The sequence below is a fragment of the Ranitomeya variabilis genome, chromosome 6 (assembly GCF_051348905.1).
Source record: "Ranitomeya variabilis isolate aRanVar5 chromosome 6, aRanVar5.hap1, whole genome shotgun sequence".
Classification (NCBI taxonomy): Eukaryota; Metazoa; Chordata; class Amphibia; order Anura; family Dendrobatidae; genus Ranitomeya; species Ranitomeya variabilis.
This window is the reverse complement of record NC_135237.1, coordinates 65,566,545-65,583,657: the sequence shown is the minus strand read 5'-3', so window position 1 is coordinate 65,583,657 and position 17,113 is coordinate 65,566,545. Positions and strand designations below refer to the sequence as shown.

The window sequence follows — 17,113 nt, the reverse complement described above, 5'->3', positions numbered from 1 at the left end:
TATACTGCAGGATGCAGAGGCTGCACAGTGGCAAAATACCGAGCAACCAGTCCCACTCCTATCAGTGATCTATCATCCATGGGACGTGGCCGCACCCAGATAAGGCTTGTATACGGTGCCAGTCACGCAGATACATGCATGGTACAGGGTGGCCTTTTCTGTCTGTGATATTTTTTGGATTTGATGTCTTTTTCAGTGATTCGTTTACTCTCCCTCCTCTTACAACTGACAGCCTGCTCTGCTTTTAGCCTCAGTTTATTGCAAATGATAGTAGCCCTAATAGTAAGGGCACTCCATGCATGCCCAGCGGTGCCACCTTACAGATGCCCTCTGCTTGCATGAAGCAGGTGCAGTTTCGCATCGCGACGTGCATTGTTAAATGGCCGCTAACCGGCAATATGTTCATTGGTCGTTTCAAAACCTGCCCACAGGCATATCACAAAGTGAAAATACAGCTTAACAAGGCCAACACTGAGCGATCTATTACAGATAGGCTGCCATTGTTTTCGCCAGCACAAGAAAATGACAATGGAGCATTTTGCTCATTCATCGCATGATCACAAGCCTGCTTAGACTGCAAGATTATCATTAATGAGCAAGGCGGAATTAAGGAAGACTCGTTAGTGATAATCATGCAACCTTAAAGGCAATCAGTCACCAGGTTTTTGCTATGTTAGTTGAGAGCAGCATGATGCAGTGGCTGAGAACCTGGTTCCAGCGGTATATTATTTACTGAGTTGCTTGTTGCAGTTAGGAAAAATCTCTGCTGCAGATCTAGCAGTTCTCTAATGCTGGTCAGAAAGCTGCTAATCAGTGACGAGGGCGGGGTTGTACAGAGCACGAGGACTACATGGCACAAGACACCTAGTCCTGCAGTGATAATCTCCTGCTGATAAAACACTTATTGTTTACAAACCAACACACAGACAAGTGGCACTTCGCTGGAATGAGGCTCTCAGCCCCTACATCATGTTGCTCTAAGATTACATAGCAAAAAGTTAATGTCAGATTTCCTTTAAGTATTGTCCACTTAGTTGCAACAACAACTTGTAAATTTCCTGTAGTACAAAGAGTCACCCATGACATTGTCAGCCACACGCCAGAGCCCATGAAGCAGAGCTGTTACTTATTTCTTCATTGAAATTAAACAGGTTGTCTGGCAGGTAACGTTTATACCAATGTCTTAGAGGAGTAAACACCTATTGTGACAATCCATATAGTAAGGCTTATATACGCTGCAAGCAAGAAACCCCGATAATAGAAATGGAAAATAATGTCATTGTATTAAATGTACAAAACTGCAAGACAAAGATAGCACACATAATGGCAATGGGACATCACAGGTAAGATAAAAAGAGGCCGGGACACCTAGCAGATGTCTTATAGAAGAGCTAAGAGGTAGCTTTACTCATAAGTAGTAGGCAATAATTGACCATAATATCTTAAAATATGAGTTAAAGGGTGTATGTATGTATATATATATATATATATATATATATATACACATTATATATATATATATATATATGTGTGTGTGTATGTGTGTATATATATATATATATATATATATATATATATATATAAATATATATATATAATGTGTGTGTGAACAACAAATTAAAGCAAGTATATAACAGTCATGTGTATATATACGTAATCAACATAGTCAGGAAGTAAGGCACAATCAGTATAGGAACTTGGAAGCCACCTTAAAAAGACGCATACGTACCTAGCAATGACAGTGGGTACTGAAAGCGATCGCAATTAAAACCAACAGAATAATGATAAGTAGCCAAATGTACTAGGGCAGGCAACCAGAATCCCATTGCACCCAACTCGTGTTTCGCAAGAATTGCTTCATCCAGGGGACGCACGTGACTTATTTTAAAAGATATCTACTAGGTGTCCCTGCTTCTTTTCAACCTACCTGCGATATCCCATAATTATTGTGTGTGTTCTCTTTCATGCATTTAAGATAATTAGTTTTATTACATTTCTATTATGGGGGGTTCAATGTCTTAAAGGAGGTTAAACAAATCTAAGAAGCATTTCTCACCTCCCTGCTTCCTGCTTCCATTCTGCGGCTCCTGGGTCTCCCACAGGTCCCATGTTGAGGTGCAGGAAATGTTGCTCAGCGATTGGCTGAGATAGATTCATTCTGTGGCCAGGGTTCTGTGGAATGGGCATTTTGCAGCTTGTGATGTGCTATTTTTCAGGTAAATGAGGTCCCTACATACAGGATCATAGATGTGCACTCTTGTGAGTTTGGCCTAGGATTTAGGAAACCTAAATGTTAATGTAGATCAGTAAGGAAGGAGAGTGCAGGGGTGGGCTCATGTATGGGACCTGGGATACCCCTACAGATCGACCAGATGAGAGACGTGGTCCCCCAGGGGCGATCTCTGCACTGATTAATGTCCTGGGCTCATTGTGGAGATCATGTAGACTTGTGATTTGTCTTCTGACCATTAGATCCTTACATTCATGTGGTTTTGTTGCCCTGTGTTGCTCAGTGCTCTATACTTTGTGCTGATCTATAAAGCACCAAGGAACAAATAAGGTTGTGTGCTTGGTTCGGCTGCCAGCAGACACTGATTTGGAAAGTGGAGCATAAGAACAGCTGGTCGTATTTACTCGTGGCCCCTCATTCTGCTAAGTGGCATACCCGGCCCTTCTAATGCTGTGTGTATTGACATCTTCTGACCATCATTCTCTCCACATATTGAGATCTTGATGGTGAAATGTAGATCAGCGTGACTAATTGACCGGAGTAATTGAGCTCCAGCTTTCTAATTGAGGCTTACCTTTGCAGTTTTGTGTATACATGCATTAACCCTTTCACAGTTACTGCTGGCAATACTCAGAGGTAGTAAAGGGATGCTATAGGGCACCTCTGTTTTATTTAATCAAAAGGGTCTGTCTAAGGCTATGTGCACACGTCCGGAATTCCCGTGGAAATTTCCGCAGCAATTCCGCAACTGTGCCGCAGGTAAAACGCATGCGGAATTGGCATGCGTTTTCCCGCTAAACACTAGTGTTTTACAAGCGTAATTAGCTTGCAAGAATACTAGCGTTATACAAGAGATCTGTAGCATCGCTTGGAAAACTGATTGACAGGTTGGTCACACTTGTCAAACATAGTGTTTGACAAGTGTCACCAACTTTTTACTATTGATGCTGCCTATGCACTATGTTTGACAAGTGTGACCAACCTGTCAATCAGTTTTCCAAGCAATGCTATAGATCGCTTGGAAAGCGCTGGCATTCTGCAAGCTAATTATGCTTGGAAAACGCTAGTGTTTAGCGGGAAAACGCATACCAATTCCGCATGCGTGTTTTACCCGCGGCACAGTTGCGGAATTGCCGCAGAAATTTCTGCGGCATTTCCGGACGTGTGCACATAGCCTAAGAATAGTAAAAAAAATAAAAGGAAGAAAGAAGGAAAGGTCAATATGAATAGATTCCTAAATACATTTCATTAGCAAATCACAATCATTTTGCCTAGGGAGTTAATCACAGTATTACATTAAAATAGCCTACGCCTTACACCAACACTTCTTTTTTTTTTCCCCCTTTTTTTATATTTATTTTTTTATTTATTTTCTAAGCACTTTAGGGGAGCATTTAAATACTTTTTTTTAATCTTTAATTTAATTGTAGCTGTAAATAGTGCTGGTATATTAGTCCCAGTTACAGGGGAAATTCAGCCTCCTTTCTGCATAGCTAAGTCGACTGGTCTCCCAGGGCCCTGGAGGTCCTACTCTCTCCTTAGGGTACTGTCACACAGTGCAATTTTGATCGCTACGACGGCACGATTCGTGACGTTGCAGCGTCGTATGATTATCGCTCCAGCGTCGTAGACTACGGTCACACGTTGCAATCACGGCGCTGGAGCGATGCCGAAGTACCCGGGTAACCAGGGTAAACATCGGGTTACTAAGCGCACGGCCGCGCTTAGTAACCAGATGTTTACCGTGGTTACCAGCGTAAAAGTTAAAAAAAAAAAAAAAACGTACATACTCACCATCTGATGTCCGTCAGGTCCCTTGCCGTCCGCTTCCTGCTCTGACTGAGATCCGGCCGTACAGTGAGAGCAGAGCGCAGCGGTGACGTCACCGCTGTGATCTGCTCTCACTTTCCGGCCGGCAGACAGTCAGAGCGGGAAGCAGACGGCAAGGGACCTGACGGACATCAGATGGTGAGTATGTACGGTTTGTTTTTTTTTACTTTTACGCTGGTAACCACGGTAAACATCGGGTTACTAAGCGCGGCCCTGCGCTTAGTCACCCGATGTTTACCCTGGTTACCAGCGAACGCATCGCTGGATCGCTGTCACACACAACGATCCAGCGATGACAGCGGGAGATCCAGCGACGAAAGAAAGTTTCAAACGATCTGCTACGACGTACGATTCTCAGCAGGGTCCCTGATCGCAGTAGCGTGTCAGACACTGCGAGATCGTAACGATATCGCTAGAACGTCACGAATCGTACCGTCGTAGCGATCAAAATTGCACTGTGTGACAGTACCCTTACACCCAGCGACCACAGGACGAAGACCTGACAGCCCTTCCTATTCTGCACACAGGGCGCTTGTTCAGCACTATGTACACAGGGACAGAGAAGGCAGAGATGGTAATGAAACTGTCTCTGCCTTATCTATTGGGATCTGCCTTCAGCTCTGTCTGATATCTGGTTCACCTCTCCTGCAGATGCTCTACTACACTATTAGACAGTCACTGCAGAGTAGAACACGGACCACCCGGATTTTCATAGTCTGTGGGCGGTCCAATAGTAGAAATTTTTATTCTTCTTTTTTTAATTTCATAATGAATACCAGATTCACGCACCCGTGTGTCATGGCCTGGTGTACGGGCTGTGTTGCATGGATTGGCTGCAGATCTCCTGACGCCATCTTGGAAGCCTCATAGTTGCCTATGAGTTTGCTGAGCTCGATCAAGAGACCAGTGGCCAATTCACAAATGACAGACCATAACTTATGGCTATGTGAATGCAGCCTAAAACAGAGCATGTGCCGATAGTCCAACTGCGTCTTCTCTCTAGAACCATATTGAGTACAAAGCCGGGAACTTGGCTCCGCTGACATATCACATTGTCCTCTTGATACAATGGCTTTCAGGCTATTGACGTTGTTGCACTTGAACATGATGTCATCTTTCTCTCCTTCCATTGCAGTGGGTATGGAGCCAGCACCCTTGTCTGTTTCTGAAGAGAGGCAATTAGCAATATTGACTGAACTTCCCTTTGTAGTTCCTTTTGAAGAAAGAGTAAAGGTAAGTGTCCTATTTTATATAATTTGTTAGAATTCCAGTCTTATTTCCTGGGTCACCGAACGTTACACGTAATGATCATACGAGTCTAGCGCAGACCATGGTATTGGGAAATACTTCTCGCATTTAGGGTAAACGCTGTGCGATGTGATCTCTTGTTCCTATATTCCACAATTCATATTGGAGAGAAGTTGGAAAATCCTGTCGGAAAGAACTCTGTTGGGACCATTGTTACAAAATATAACAACATGATGTCAGGGGAGGGAAAAGGATTAAGGTGCATTTACACTGCACTACTATCCTGTGCGAGTGTTCCAAGGAACCCTCAATTCACGGTTGTCGTTCACTCAGACGTGCAAAACACTCATTAGTTGGGAGAGTCTATTTTTGGTTTGCACAAAAGATCATCGTTCTGGACAGCAGATCGTCCTGTGTAAACAGGACCTTCGCTGCCGAGAACAATATTTTCCGCACACCGACTGTTCTATTATGGATTGTTCGCTGCACATCTGAAGTGCAGGCTATTAAACAACCACTGATCGGCAAATATGTTGCAGACCTGGGGTTATTTAACGCAGTCCACCACATAGGTTAAGTGGACCTCCAGGCAGTGTTGTATGTCATCACCCAATCAATTTGTACTCTGGGAAGATAAGCTATGGCCAGAGGTGTCTCCAGTAGCTTATTAGCCTTGAAAACGCATGCATTCTTGGCTGAATGGAGCGTGCATGTGTAAAATGGGCCAGGAGGACAAGCTGTGGGATGAATAACAGGTATTCAGCTTGTATGGTCACCTTAGAGTGAAGGCTACCACTTATAAATGAGCTGTAGCCAAAATACTGGACTTGTATCATTGACTCCTGATGGATGCAGTACTTCTGGACTAGCTCTGCAGATTCCAATGTTTTGGCAGTAGCAAACTTAGAAAAAGTGGCCAAAATGCCTGTGTGAACAATGTCTTCCATAGTGCTAAATGTTGTAATGTTCCAAGGAGAATGAAGTTATATGTGTAGTAAGGACGCAAAACGTTTTCCAACAGTTTGTTAGCAGGTTCTTCATAGAAGATGTGAATCTATTCCTCGCCTTAGAAAATGTCAGTTTATCGCTCTACTCATTATAACCTGCCAATTAAAGACTATGCTTCACAAATGATCCATCTAATGTTCATCATTTCTAGATCTTCCAAAGACTCATCTATGCGGACAAGCAAGAAGTACAAGGAGATGGGCCATTTTTAGATGGCATCAATGTCACCATTAGGAGGAACTACATATATGAGGATGCGTATGATAAACTGTCTCCTGAGAATGGTCAGTATTAGGGTTATTTCTGATTTATTGCTTCTCTCGTAAAAGCGACCCTCCAGCCTGGGCCTGAAAAGTGGCCTAACATTTCTCCTGCATGGTCCCCCTACCTGGTGCCCTAGGATTGCCTCACTGCGTCTTTCACTGAGACTGGCGTTGTGATCCTTCTGCATCCACGATGGCTGCCACAGTGAGCATGAACTACGCCATCCTGTGCTGTGGAGGTGCTGACTTACCACTGCTATCTGCGCCACTGCAGCTGCCATCTTTGAAGCAGAAGGTCTAGAATGCATCGGTCTCGGTGGAGAAGGCAGCGGGAAGCAAACATAGGTTTCCAGGAGGGGTGATTATACATGACAAATGTAAAGTTTCTTTTCATTGCCAGAGTGGAAAGTTCCTTTAAGGCTGTTGGCAAGTGGAGGAGCTGATTCTTCTATGTAACTCCAACACCTTGATAGCTGGTGCTGCTGGAAGCGCTGCCCTAATTATGTACCGTTTGGAGGGCTTCAACTCTTGATGATTCTCTTTGACAAAAAAATTGGCATTGTTGTCTAGACATAGATTTATCTACGCAGCCAGAAATATGTAGGGTTAAATAAAAATGGATAAAAGAAATCAATCCTTTCCTGCTAACTCTAGATCAAAGTAGTTTTAGTAGGCGAGTGTCAAGATCTGACCCATACATACCTTACTATAATAATAATAATATTTATAATACAAACATTTTATTTCTATAGTGCCAACCTATTCCTCAGCACTTTACAGTTCAGAGGGGACTATAACAATACCCCGAAGTATTGCATTTAGTAGTGAACATATTCACATATGTACATTTAATAATGTTATTCCTCTTTTGCTATTAATTAGTAATCATCCTTTTAGATTCGTCTAACTTAATGTATGATATTTCCCCTGCAAGGTGTTTGTCATTCATATGGGACATTTCTTATATCCTGGCTTTATGGGAGCTTTATGGGAACACATATGTGGTAGATTATAAAGTGTCTGCATTTGCAGACGGTGAAGGAAGGATCTAAAACTCACTTGTAAGGGTGGAGAGCCTTCAGGAGGACAGTGTTGCGTAAAATGCTAACACCAAGAAATGAACACTATATTGATTTTCAATCCGAGGGATTTTTTCTGTGTCACCGAAAAGCACCATAATAAAATTATATCTGGGCAAAACCACTAACTACAACCCATTGGACTTCACCCAGCAATCTATGTTGGTCCAATTCAACATTAGGGGCACAATTGTTGCGACACCGCACTTAGCAACTACCAAACCCTTAGCTCTGAAGCTTTTTCACACAATGTATGCTTTTAGTCTCCTATAGTACATATGCACTGACATTGTCTTCGCCCTGCTGAGCCCATTGAAGGTCGTGAACCCATGTAAGTCCCTTGTTTCTGTATATATAGCAGGATTGTCCATTAGTTTTTGGATACTTATAACTCCACTGAATGTGGCGGTAACAATGAGAGCGCAGTGACTGATGGCGTCTCTATGTAGTTTACAACTAGCGCTACTCCTGTGATGTCACCTGCCAGCATGGAAGCCTGCCAGGACCAAAGCAATATCCTTTGCCTTTTATAAACAAGCATTTTCCTGCATCAAGGATTCCTTCAGTTCTTGCCATGTTCCTTCTTCTAGCAAACCAGAGCACCACTCTTAGCTGTGTTTATCCCCACATACTTAGAGTCTGAGCATGTTAAACTGGCTACATCATGGAATGATGATATTAGCTTGTAAAGTAAAAGTTATATTTTATGATAAGCCCTACTGGGCATTATCAGAGATTTTTCACTGGGAGCGTTCACTTCTTCCCATGCATGAGATTGACCAATCATAAGCAGGCAGCAACATACAGGGAAATAAAGTACACGCCCCCACAGTAGCTTAGAACAAAAAAAGTTTTCCTGTGTGAAACATGGAATGACACAGTCTGCTCACCTCACGGTTCTCACTCCAGAGTGATTATTATTATATTTTTATATAGCACCATTAATTCCATTGTGCTGTACATGAGAAGTGTAGCAGATATGAATGTGATTGCACACACCATTTAACTTTCATCTGACCCCTTTCAGTATGGAGGAGGTGACACAACAGAGCTAACAGCGCTGAGGGAGAAGAGCTGCAGAGGTGCTTGTAATGAAACAAATCTCAGCAGTGCCGTACTTCCATTTCCCCCACACTGATTGCTGTGAGATGAAAGGTGTATGTAATCACACTCCTCTCTGCTCTACCCCCAGCACTTGTAATTGCTCTGCAGTGAGATCAATGAGGAGAGCAGACTGTCATGACATGTCTCATACTGGAGAAAGCCTGCTCTAAGCTATTGTGGGGCGTGTTCTTTCTTCCCCCTGTGTGTTGCCATCTGCTTATGATTGGTCTACTTCAAGTAGGGGAAGAAGAACAACACTCTTCTGGACGCAAAGCCCTTGTAAAGCCCTGTTGGGCTTATTATAAATTATAACCTAAACTTTTCAAGCCAATATCTTCGCAATGGAGAGGGGAAGTAAAACCACATTTTGTTCAGCTCTGCAGCCACTATTCCATGATATGGCCAGTTTACCATGATACAACTGGTGATAGGTCCTCTTTAACTCTGTCGGAATAGACAAAATAGTTAAGATTTCTGCTCTCGTTTGATATGAGAAGGGACTGAAGGCGTCATTGTTGAAGGAAAATGCCCCTTTCCTATATGTGTAGGATACTACTTTGGCCCTGATAGGTCTCCAAACTGGTAGCTGAGGCCACCGGAGTAGTGTTAGTTGAGAACTGCAGAGAGATGCCACCGGCCGGGACGCTGTCATCATTACAGCCACATTCAATGGAGTTACAAGCACCCAAAATCTAATGGACCACACGGGTATCTACAGAAACAAGGGAGCTACAAAGGTTCGTAATCTTGGATGCACGCAGCAGGAGAAGGACTTGGGCCGATGCATATGTGGTATATTTGAGCAAAACCATACACCGTGTGAGAAAGGAAAGGTTGGAGATCGGTAAAGTCTGGTATCACAACGATTGTGTTCCTAATGTTGGATTGGACCAGCAGAGATTGGGTCCAATGGGTTTTTGGGTTTAATGCAGGTAGAACTCTATATGTTATGGTGCTTTTACAAATCTTGTGCAGATCTATATAGGATTTACATGCAGCTAGGGAAAAATTGCTAGTAAATAAGGGTACTAGTGTGATTATTGTTTTTAGTTTTGGATTTTCTATACAGTTCTTTCCAATTAGTCGTCCTCTGACTTGCAAAATCTCACATTATATTGCATTTTTGTAGGAGACACATGCTGGATAAGACTTCATTCATATCCTTGACGCAAATATTAGCAAACTTTATCCTTCATGTGATGGACTTTTTACTGCTATGACAGAGCAGTAAGATACAGTTCAGTGCACAGATGTGATCACACCTAATGAGATGCTGAATTTACTGAATTTCACTGTCCGGCTGCAGATATCTTGCTGTTCTTTGTAGATATGATATTTTTATTACAATTCCCTTATCTGTCTTTGCAGAGCCCGATCTCAAGAAGCGAATCCGCGTCCATTTACTAAACACACATGGTCTGGATGAGGCCGGGATTGATGGTGGAGGAATATTTAGGGAATTTTTAAATGAGCTGCTGAAATCTGGCTTTAACCCTAACCAGGGTTTTTTTAAGACTACCAATGAGGGTTTGCTGTACCCCAATCCTGCAGCACAGATGCTCGTTGGAGACTCCTTCGCCAGACACTACTACTTCTTGGGCAGGATGCTGGGAAAGGTAACCAATATCATTAACAATTAAGTGTACATGTAGCCCTATAAGGAATAACATCTCAGTAAAACCTCAAAGAAAAGTCCACCAATACCTTTACATGAGCAGTCCATTCCTTGGCTTCTTAGAATCAGCATTTGAATTGATCTGCAAATGAGGATTTAGAACTATTTGTAGATCTGAAGCCTCTGTCACTCCAGCTCTATTCCCCACCCAGCGCCGCCTCTTCCTGCTTGTCGGACAGCCTCTATGCTGTGTGACTTCAGGAGCATGGAGTCATCAGTCAAGTAGGAGGAATCAGCACTGGGCAGAGAATAGAGCTCGAGTGACAGAGGCTTCAGATCTACCATAGCTCTTCAGCATCATTTGCATATCAGTTCAAACACTGATTTCTCAGTAATGGATGAAAGGTCTGGTAATGTAAAGGTATTGCTGGACGTGTCTTTGAAAGAGCTTCATATATACTATATAATTAGATATGGGTGTGAAATCCTGCTTAAAGATTTCCTTTAAGGCTGTTTTCAGGGCTGATGCAAATTTATGCTGTGGCTTATGCTGTGGCTAGGAGATCATGTGCAGAGCTGGGAACAAGCCTTTATTCTACTGACGGCAGAATATTGACAAAAGAGACACAATCTAAAAAGTAGAAGTTTCTTGAGTAAATGGCAATCATGGTATGTCACTCACTTGTCACATGGTATTGAATAGAAAATGTTAATTATTGTAAAAACTTGAAAATGTCCATTGACTTTAATTGACATTAGTGATTGTAGGACTGTACAGAATATTGACATTTAAGGAAAATCAATCACGTACAGGACATTGCAGGTTTGGAGTTCTTTTGCCGATTTTTACCAGGATTACACTACAACTTGCACAAACATGGCCAAACATATTGTGCTATCTGGCCACTAGTGCCAAACATATATAGCCACTGTGCTCTGTTCGGAAATTGTTTTAGAACTTTGTAATAGTATTTGCTATTATAAATACACATGTGAAAATAATAATTATAACTGTATATATATACACTCACCGGCCACTTTATTAGGTACACCATGCTAGTAACGGGTTGGACCCCCTTTTGCCTTCAGAACTGCCTCAATTCTTCGTGGCATAGATTCAACAAGGTGCTGGAAGCATTCCTCAGAGATTTTGGTCCATATTGACATGATGGCATCACACAGTTGCCGCAGATTTGTCGGCTGCACATCCCAAAGATGCTCCATACAAGGCAGGATGGATCCATGCTTTCATGTTGTTTACGCCAAATTCTGACCCTACCATCCGAATGTCGCAGCAGAAATCGAGACTCATCAGACCAAGCAACGTTTTTCCAAACTTCTACTGTCCAATTTCGATGAGCTTGTACAAATTGTAGCCTCAGTTTCCTGTTCTTAGCTGAAAGGAGTGGTACCCGGTGTGGTCTTCTGCTGCTGTAGCCCATCTGCCTCAAAGTTCGACGCACTGTGCGTTCAGAGATGCTCTTAGGCCTACCTTGGTTGTAACGGGTGGCGATTTGAGTCACTGTTGCCTTTCTATCAGCTCGAACCAGTCTGCCCATTCTCCTCTGACCTCTGGCATCAACAAGGCATTTCCGCCCACAGAACTGCCGCTCACTGGATTTTTTTTCTTTTTCGGACCATTCTCTGTAAACCCTAGAGATGGTTGTGCGTGAAAATCCCAGTAGATCAGCAGTTTCTGAAATACTCAGACCAGCCCTTCTGGCACCAACAACCATGCCACGTTCAAAGGCACTCAAATCACCTTTCTTCCCCATACTGATGCTCGGTTTGAACTGCAGGAGATTGTCTTGACCATGTCTACATGCCTAAATGCACTGAGTTGCCGCCATGTGATTGGCTGATTAGAAATTAAGTGTTAACAAGAAGTTGGACAGGTGTACCTAATAAAGTGGCCAGTGAGTGTATATAGCATCACTGGAGTTCTGGGTTCAAATCCCATCAAGGACAACATGTTCAAGGAGTTTGTATGTTCTCCCTGTGTTTATGTGATGATAATGTCTGTAAAGCGCTGTGGAATACGATGGTGCTTTATAAGTGAGGATAATGAAAATATATGTGCATGGCTTGTGGAGAGGGGAACTATTAAGCTCTATCTACTCTCCTTATGCCAAAAAACATACATGATGCCCAAAAGAAATATGCACAGAACTATAAACCAATATTTTATTAGTGACAAAAGAAGAAAATGATTAAAAAATTTTTTTAAAGACACCCAATAAGTACCAAATAATTATCAGAAGCCAAAGAGATTCAGACTGTGATAAGCTGCTGTATCCAGATCCATCTAAAAATAATATTCGGCTTTCCTATAAAATATAAATGAAAGAACACAATCATAGCAATACTGGAGAGTGAAAAGAAAAATGACTTGCTTGTATATAAAAGTATTAGCGTAAAAAAGTACAAAAATATAATAATAAAAAATGCTTTTGAAAAGCATAAGCACATGATGCAGCTATATTCCTGTCCCAGAATTATCTCGCACAACTCTTGCTACATACATACTTACATATATACATGCATTTATTTATATATATATATATATATATATATATATACATATACACACACACATGTGTATGTATGTATATATATATATATATATATATATATATATATATATATATATATATATATATATACACACACACATATATACATACAGTGCCTTGCGAAAGTATTCGGCCCCCTGGAACTTTTCAACCTTTTCCCACATGTCGTGCCTCAAACATAAAGATGCGAAATGTAAGTTTTTGGTGAAGAATTAACAACAAGTGGAACACAATTGTGAAGTTGAATGAAATTTTTTGGTTATTTTAAATTTTTGTGGAAATTCAAAAACTGAAAAGTGGGGAGTGCAATATTATTCGGCCCCTTTAACTTAATACTTTGTTGCGCCACCTTTTGCTGCGATTAGGCCATGTGCACACGTTCAGGATTTTTCACGTTTTTTTCGCGTTTTTTCGCTATAAAAACGTGATAAAAACGCGAAAAAAACGCTAACCTATGCCTCCTATTATTTACAGTGTATTCCGCATTTTTTGTGCAAATGTTGCGATTTTTTCCGCGAAAAAATCGCATCGCGGAAAAAAAAGCAACATGTTCATTAAAAATGCGGAATTGCGGGGATTCCGCACACCTAGGAGTGCATTGATCTTACTTCCCGCACGGGGCTGTGCACACCATGCGGGAAGTAAGCAGATTATGTGCGGTTGGTACCCAGGGTGGAGGAGAGGAGACTCTCCTCCACGGACTGGGCACCATATAATTGGTCAAAAATAAAGAATTAGAATAAAAAATAGTCCTATACTCACCCTCGATGTCTTCCCGCCTCTCAGCTGCATGCTGCCGCTTCGGTTCCTGTAGCTGGTGTGCGGTGAAGGACCTGCCGATGACGTCACGGTCCTGTGACCGTCCTGTGATTGGTCGAGACCGGTCATGTGACCGCGACGTCATGGAAGGTCCTGCGCGCGCACACCATCTATACGGAACGGACGCCGGTGAGGATATCAGCTGTCTGCGGGTGAGTATAAGCATTTTTTTTATTTTTTTTATTATTTTTAAACATTCTATCTTTTACTATAGATGCTGCATAAGCTGCATCTATAGTAAAAAGATGGTCACACTTGTCAAACACTATGTTTGACAAGTGTGACCAACCTGTCAGTCAGTTTTCCAAGCGATGCTACAGATCGCTTGGAAAACTTTAGCATTCTGCAAGCTAATTACGCTTGCAGAATGCTAAAAAAAACGCAAAAAAAACGGAAAAAAAACCGCAAAAAAAAAATGCGGATTTCTTGCAGAAAATTTCCGGTTTTCTTCAGGAAATTTCTGCAAGAAATCCGGACGTGTGCACATACCCTTACAGCTGGAAGTCACTTGGGGTATGTCTCTATCAGTTTTGTACATCGAGAGACTGAAATTCTTGCCCATTCTTCCTTGGCAAACAGCTCGAGCTCAGTGAGGTTTGATGGAGATCGTTTGTGAACAGCAGTTTTCAGCTCTTTCCACAGATTCTCGATTGGCTTGAGGTCTGGACTCTGACTTGGCCATTCTAACACCTGGATACGATGATTTGTGAACCATTCCACTGTAGATTTTGCTTTATGTTTGGGATCATTGTCTTGTATATACATATGAGTACCTCCACTGTTGCTGCTGTTGGAATATAGATTTAAATGGCATCTTAGACAGTACTATAGGCATAGTAACCAATTTAGTCTTCAGAGCTTTAGGTGACAATTCAGCGATATTCTGGTGGTCCATGCCGCCAGGAGTAAGGCAGGCTACACACTTTAGGTACTGTTAGTTGTACAATCGTTAGGAAGCTGCTGCCAGAATGATTTGGTAGCAACTTATCAGGCTCGTGTGATTGTATTCATACTACCTGATCCTTATCTTCCCTAGCATACTCTATCGGGGGACAGTTGGGATGCCACTGTACGCATTAGATGATCGGCCACTCCCGCCAAAATCAGCATGTTTGGCTTACTGTTATTTAATAGGTATTTGGGCCTTAAAATTAGAGGTACAAATATAGCAGATGATCACTGGTGGGTGTAGTGTAGAGCAGTAGGATATAGTGAAGGGACTTCCTGTTAGTGAGTAGAGCCCGGGCAGCCATGCCCCGGGCAAGGTGAAGTGAAAAAAGGCAGACAGAGAGCCATGGGGGTGAAGTTGCCGAGGCAAAAGGGACCCCAGGCTGAGTGGCATGCAGGCGGTCAACACCTTTAAACAGTAAACACGTGGTCAACCCCTTTATAGATGCCCTAGCTTCCTGAGTAAAAATAGAAAAGCCTTTACTCAGCTCCCGCACTGGCACCGTTTTAGCAACGTCAATGCTGCCATGCCGGCGCTCGCGTGCCATCACGCGAGTCCTGCTGCCAATCAGCGGCCGCTAACTGGCTGCAGCCTTTACTGTTACTTCACAGCAGACATCCGGTCTGACGGAATACTGCTGCAACTGATCAACAACCACTGATTGTCTGCAGTGCTCATGTGACATAACAATAGCACACAATCGCCAGGAGATCCAGCTCCAGCATTGCTGTAACCACCAGTCTTTTCTCATTTTACTCTGGCATTTAAGAAGGGGTTGGGCAAGAAGTGGACAATCCCTTTAATGCTCCTCTATGTGCACAGTTGGATGCCAGTCTGCGAATTTCATTTGATCAAGGGATAAAAATTAAACAACTTTTCATTTTCAGAAACAAACTTTCTTCGCCCTATAAAACTATGTGTTTCCTCTGGTCAGTGGGTCGGGTAGACGTGCTGTTTAAGACCCCCAAAAATAATCTGGACGTTTTCAGATACGGTCATGATTTTAATGTTCCGGGGATGATTCATCGTTTTGTAAGATTTAATGGTGAAAAGAATTGTGTCTGAATTGATTTGATTTTAGGATCTACATCTAATCCATATCTGGACTACAGGCCATTATATACGAGTTTAAGTAAATTTCTGCCAAATGTATATGGGAAAGAGATTCAAATAGTGAAACCCGAGATAATTAAAGCGAGTTCAGAAATATGAATTTGTCTGCAGCCAGATACCGTCATGTTTGATATAGTGCAAAGCTAATGGCCGTCACTGGAGCTTGGGATATATTGCAGAGATTTCATATGAAGGAATATAAATTTCCTTCGTCCTTCTGTTTCCAACTCCACAATTAAATTCTTTTTCTTCAAAAGTGGAAGAAAATTTGTTGCATAATAATGATCACAATGAACTACATAATGTCCCTCTTCCATCTTAATCTCCCAATTCATCCTGACAGAGAATGAGATAAAGACGCTGTATATTTCTCCGAAGGACACCGTCAGCGATGACACCAGAAATTTGTAGTCCATTGATATTTCAGCTCGACGTGCATTTTCCAGACTATTGGAAGTCTGGAAAATGTCTAATATTTGGTGGGGTTTTATGGCACCTCCAAGGTTGCAGCCTTCCCACAAGAGGAGTATTCACAATCTCCAGGTCTCATGGACACTTACAAAAGAGCCTTACCCTGTTTTGTTTTGCTTCTTTTTCTTTTAAATAGTCTTTTCATTTGTGCCTTTTTTGAAGCCTATTTTATACATTCGCTTGAGTTTAAGGTTTCCAGATGTTTTTACTGTACTCACTATTTGCAACTTTGGAAAAATTGTCACAAATGTACTCTGCTTTTGGCACCAATTTGCAAAATGTGCAACAAGTACCACAAGTACACCGACAACAAGTACCACAAGACAAAAGAGAGAAGTCACTTAAAAAAACCCAAAAAAAAACGCAGTAAAAATTTATATACTGTACTTGAAATGAACTATATATCATGTTTATATATCAGTCTCCGCTTATAGGGTGGGACCTCCTTGCTCTTCTGGCCAGCAAAAACAAGAGCAAAAAAAGTGGTGTAGGGAGAAACAGGTACGACCATGTACCTGCTTTTACCTATGCCACTTTTTTTCTCTTAAAAAACTGCAAATGCTGAATTGTGGCCTTTGTATCCAATAGCAGTAACCGCAAACGTACAAAACACACGGCGGATGAAGAGTTCTGTAAAAGAAAGCGGAGCATTATTGCACTGGATATCATTAATGGTTGTGTAGACTGTAAAGATCTTGTTTTAGACGATTTCGACCCATCAACGAATGTTGATGGACGATGTACAAGTCGATTGTTTACTGGCCTGTAGGACCGATGTGAACAGAACAATAGTTAATGTGACTGCTCTGTC

The 17,113-nt window shown here is 42.0% G+C and overlaps 1 protein-coding gene across 4 annotated transcripts in view; it reads left to right on the top strand.

The window, feature by feature from the left end:
• Window positions 1-17,113, top strand: part of UBE3C (ubiquitin protein ligase E3C) — a 119,332-nt gene that overhangs the window by 66,258 nt on the left and 35,961 nt on the right. For all 4 annotated transcript variants that reach the window (XM_077268575.1, XM_077268578.1, XM_077268577.1 and 1 more), the window contains exons 17-19: window positions 5,196-5,293; window positions 6,468-6,600; window positions 10,131-10,378. In XM_077268575.1, the coding sequence (XP_077124690.1) occupies window positions 5,196-5,293; window positions 6,468-6,600; window positions 10,131-10,378 (479 nt within the window). The remainder of the gene's footprint in view (window positions 1-5,195; window positions 5,294-6,467; window positions 6,601-10,130; window positions 10,379-17,113) is intronic.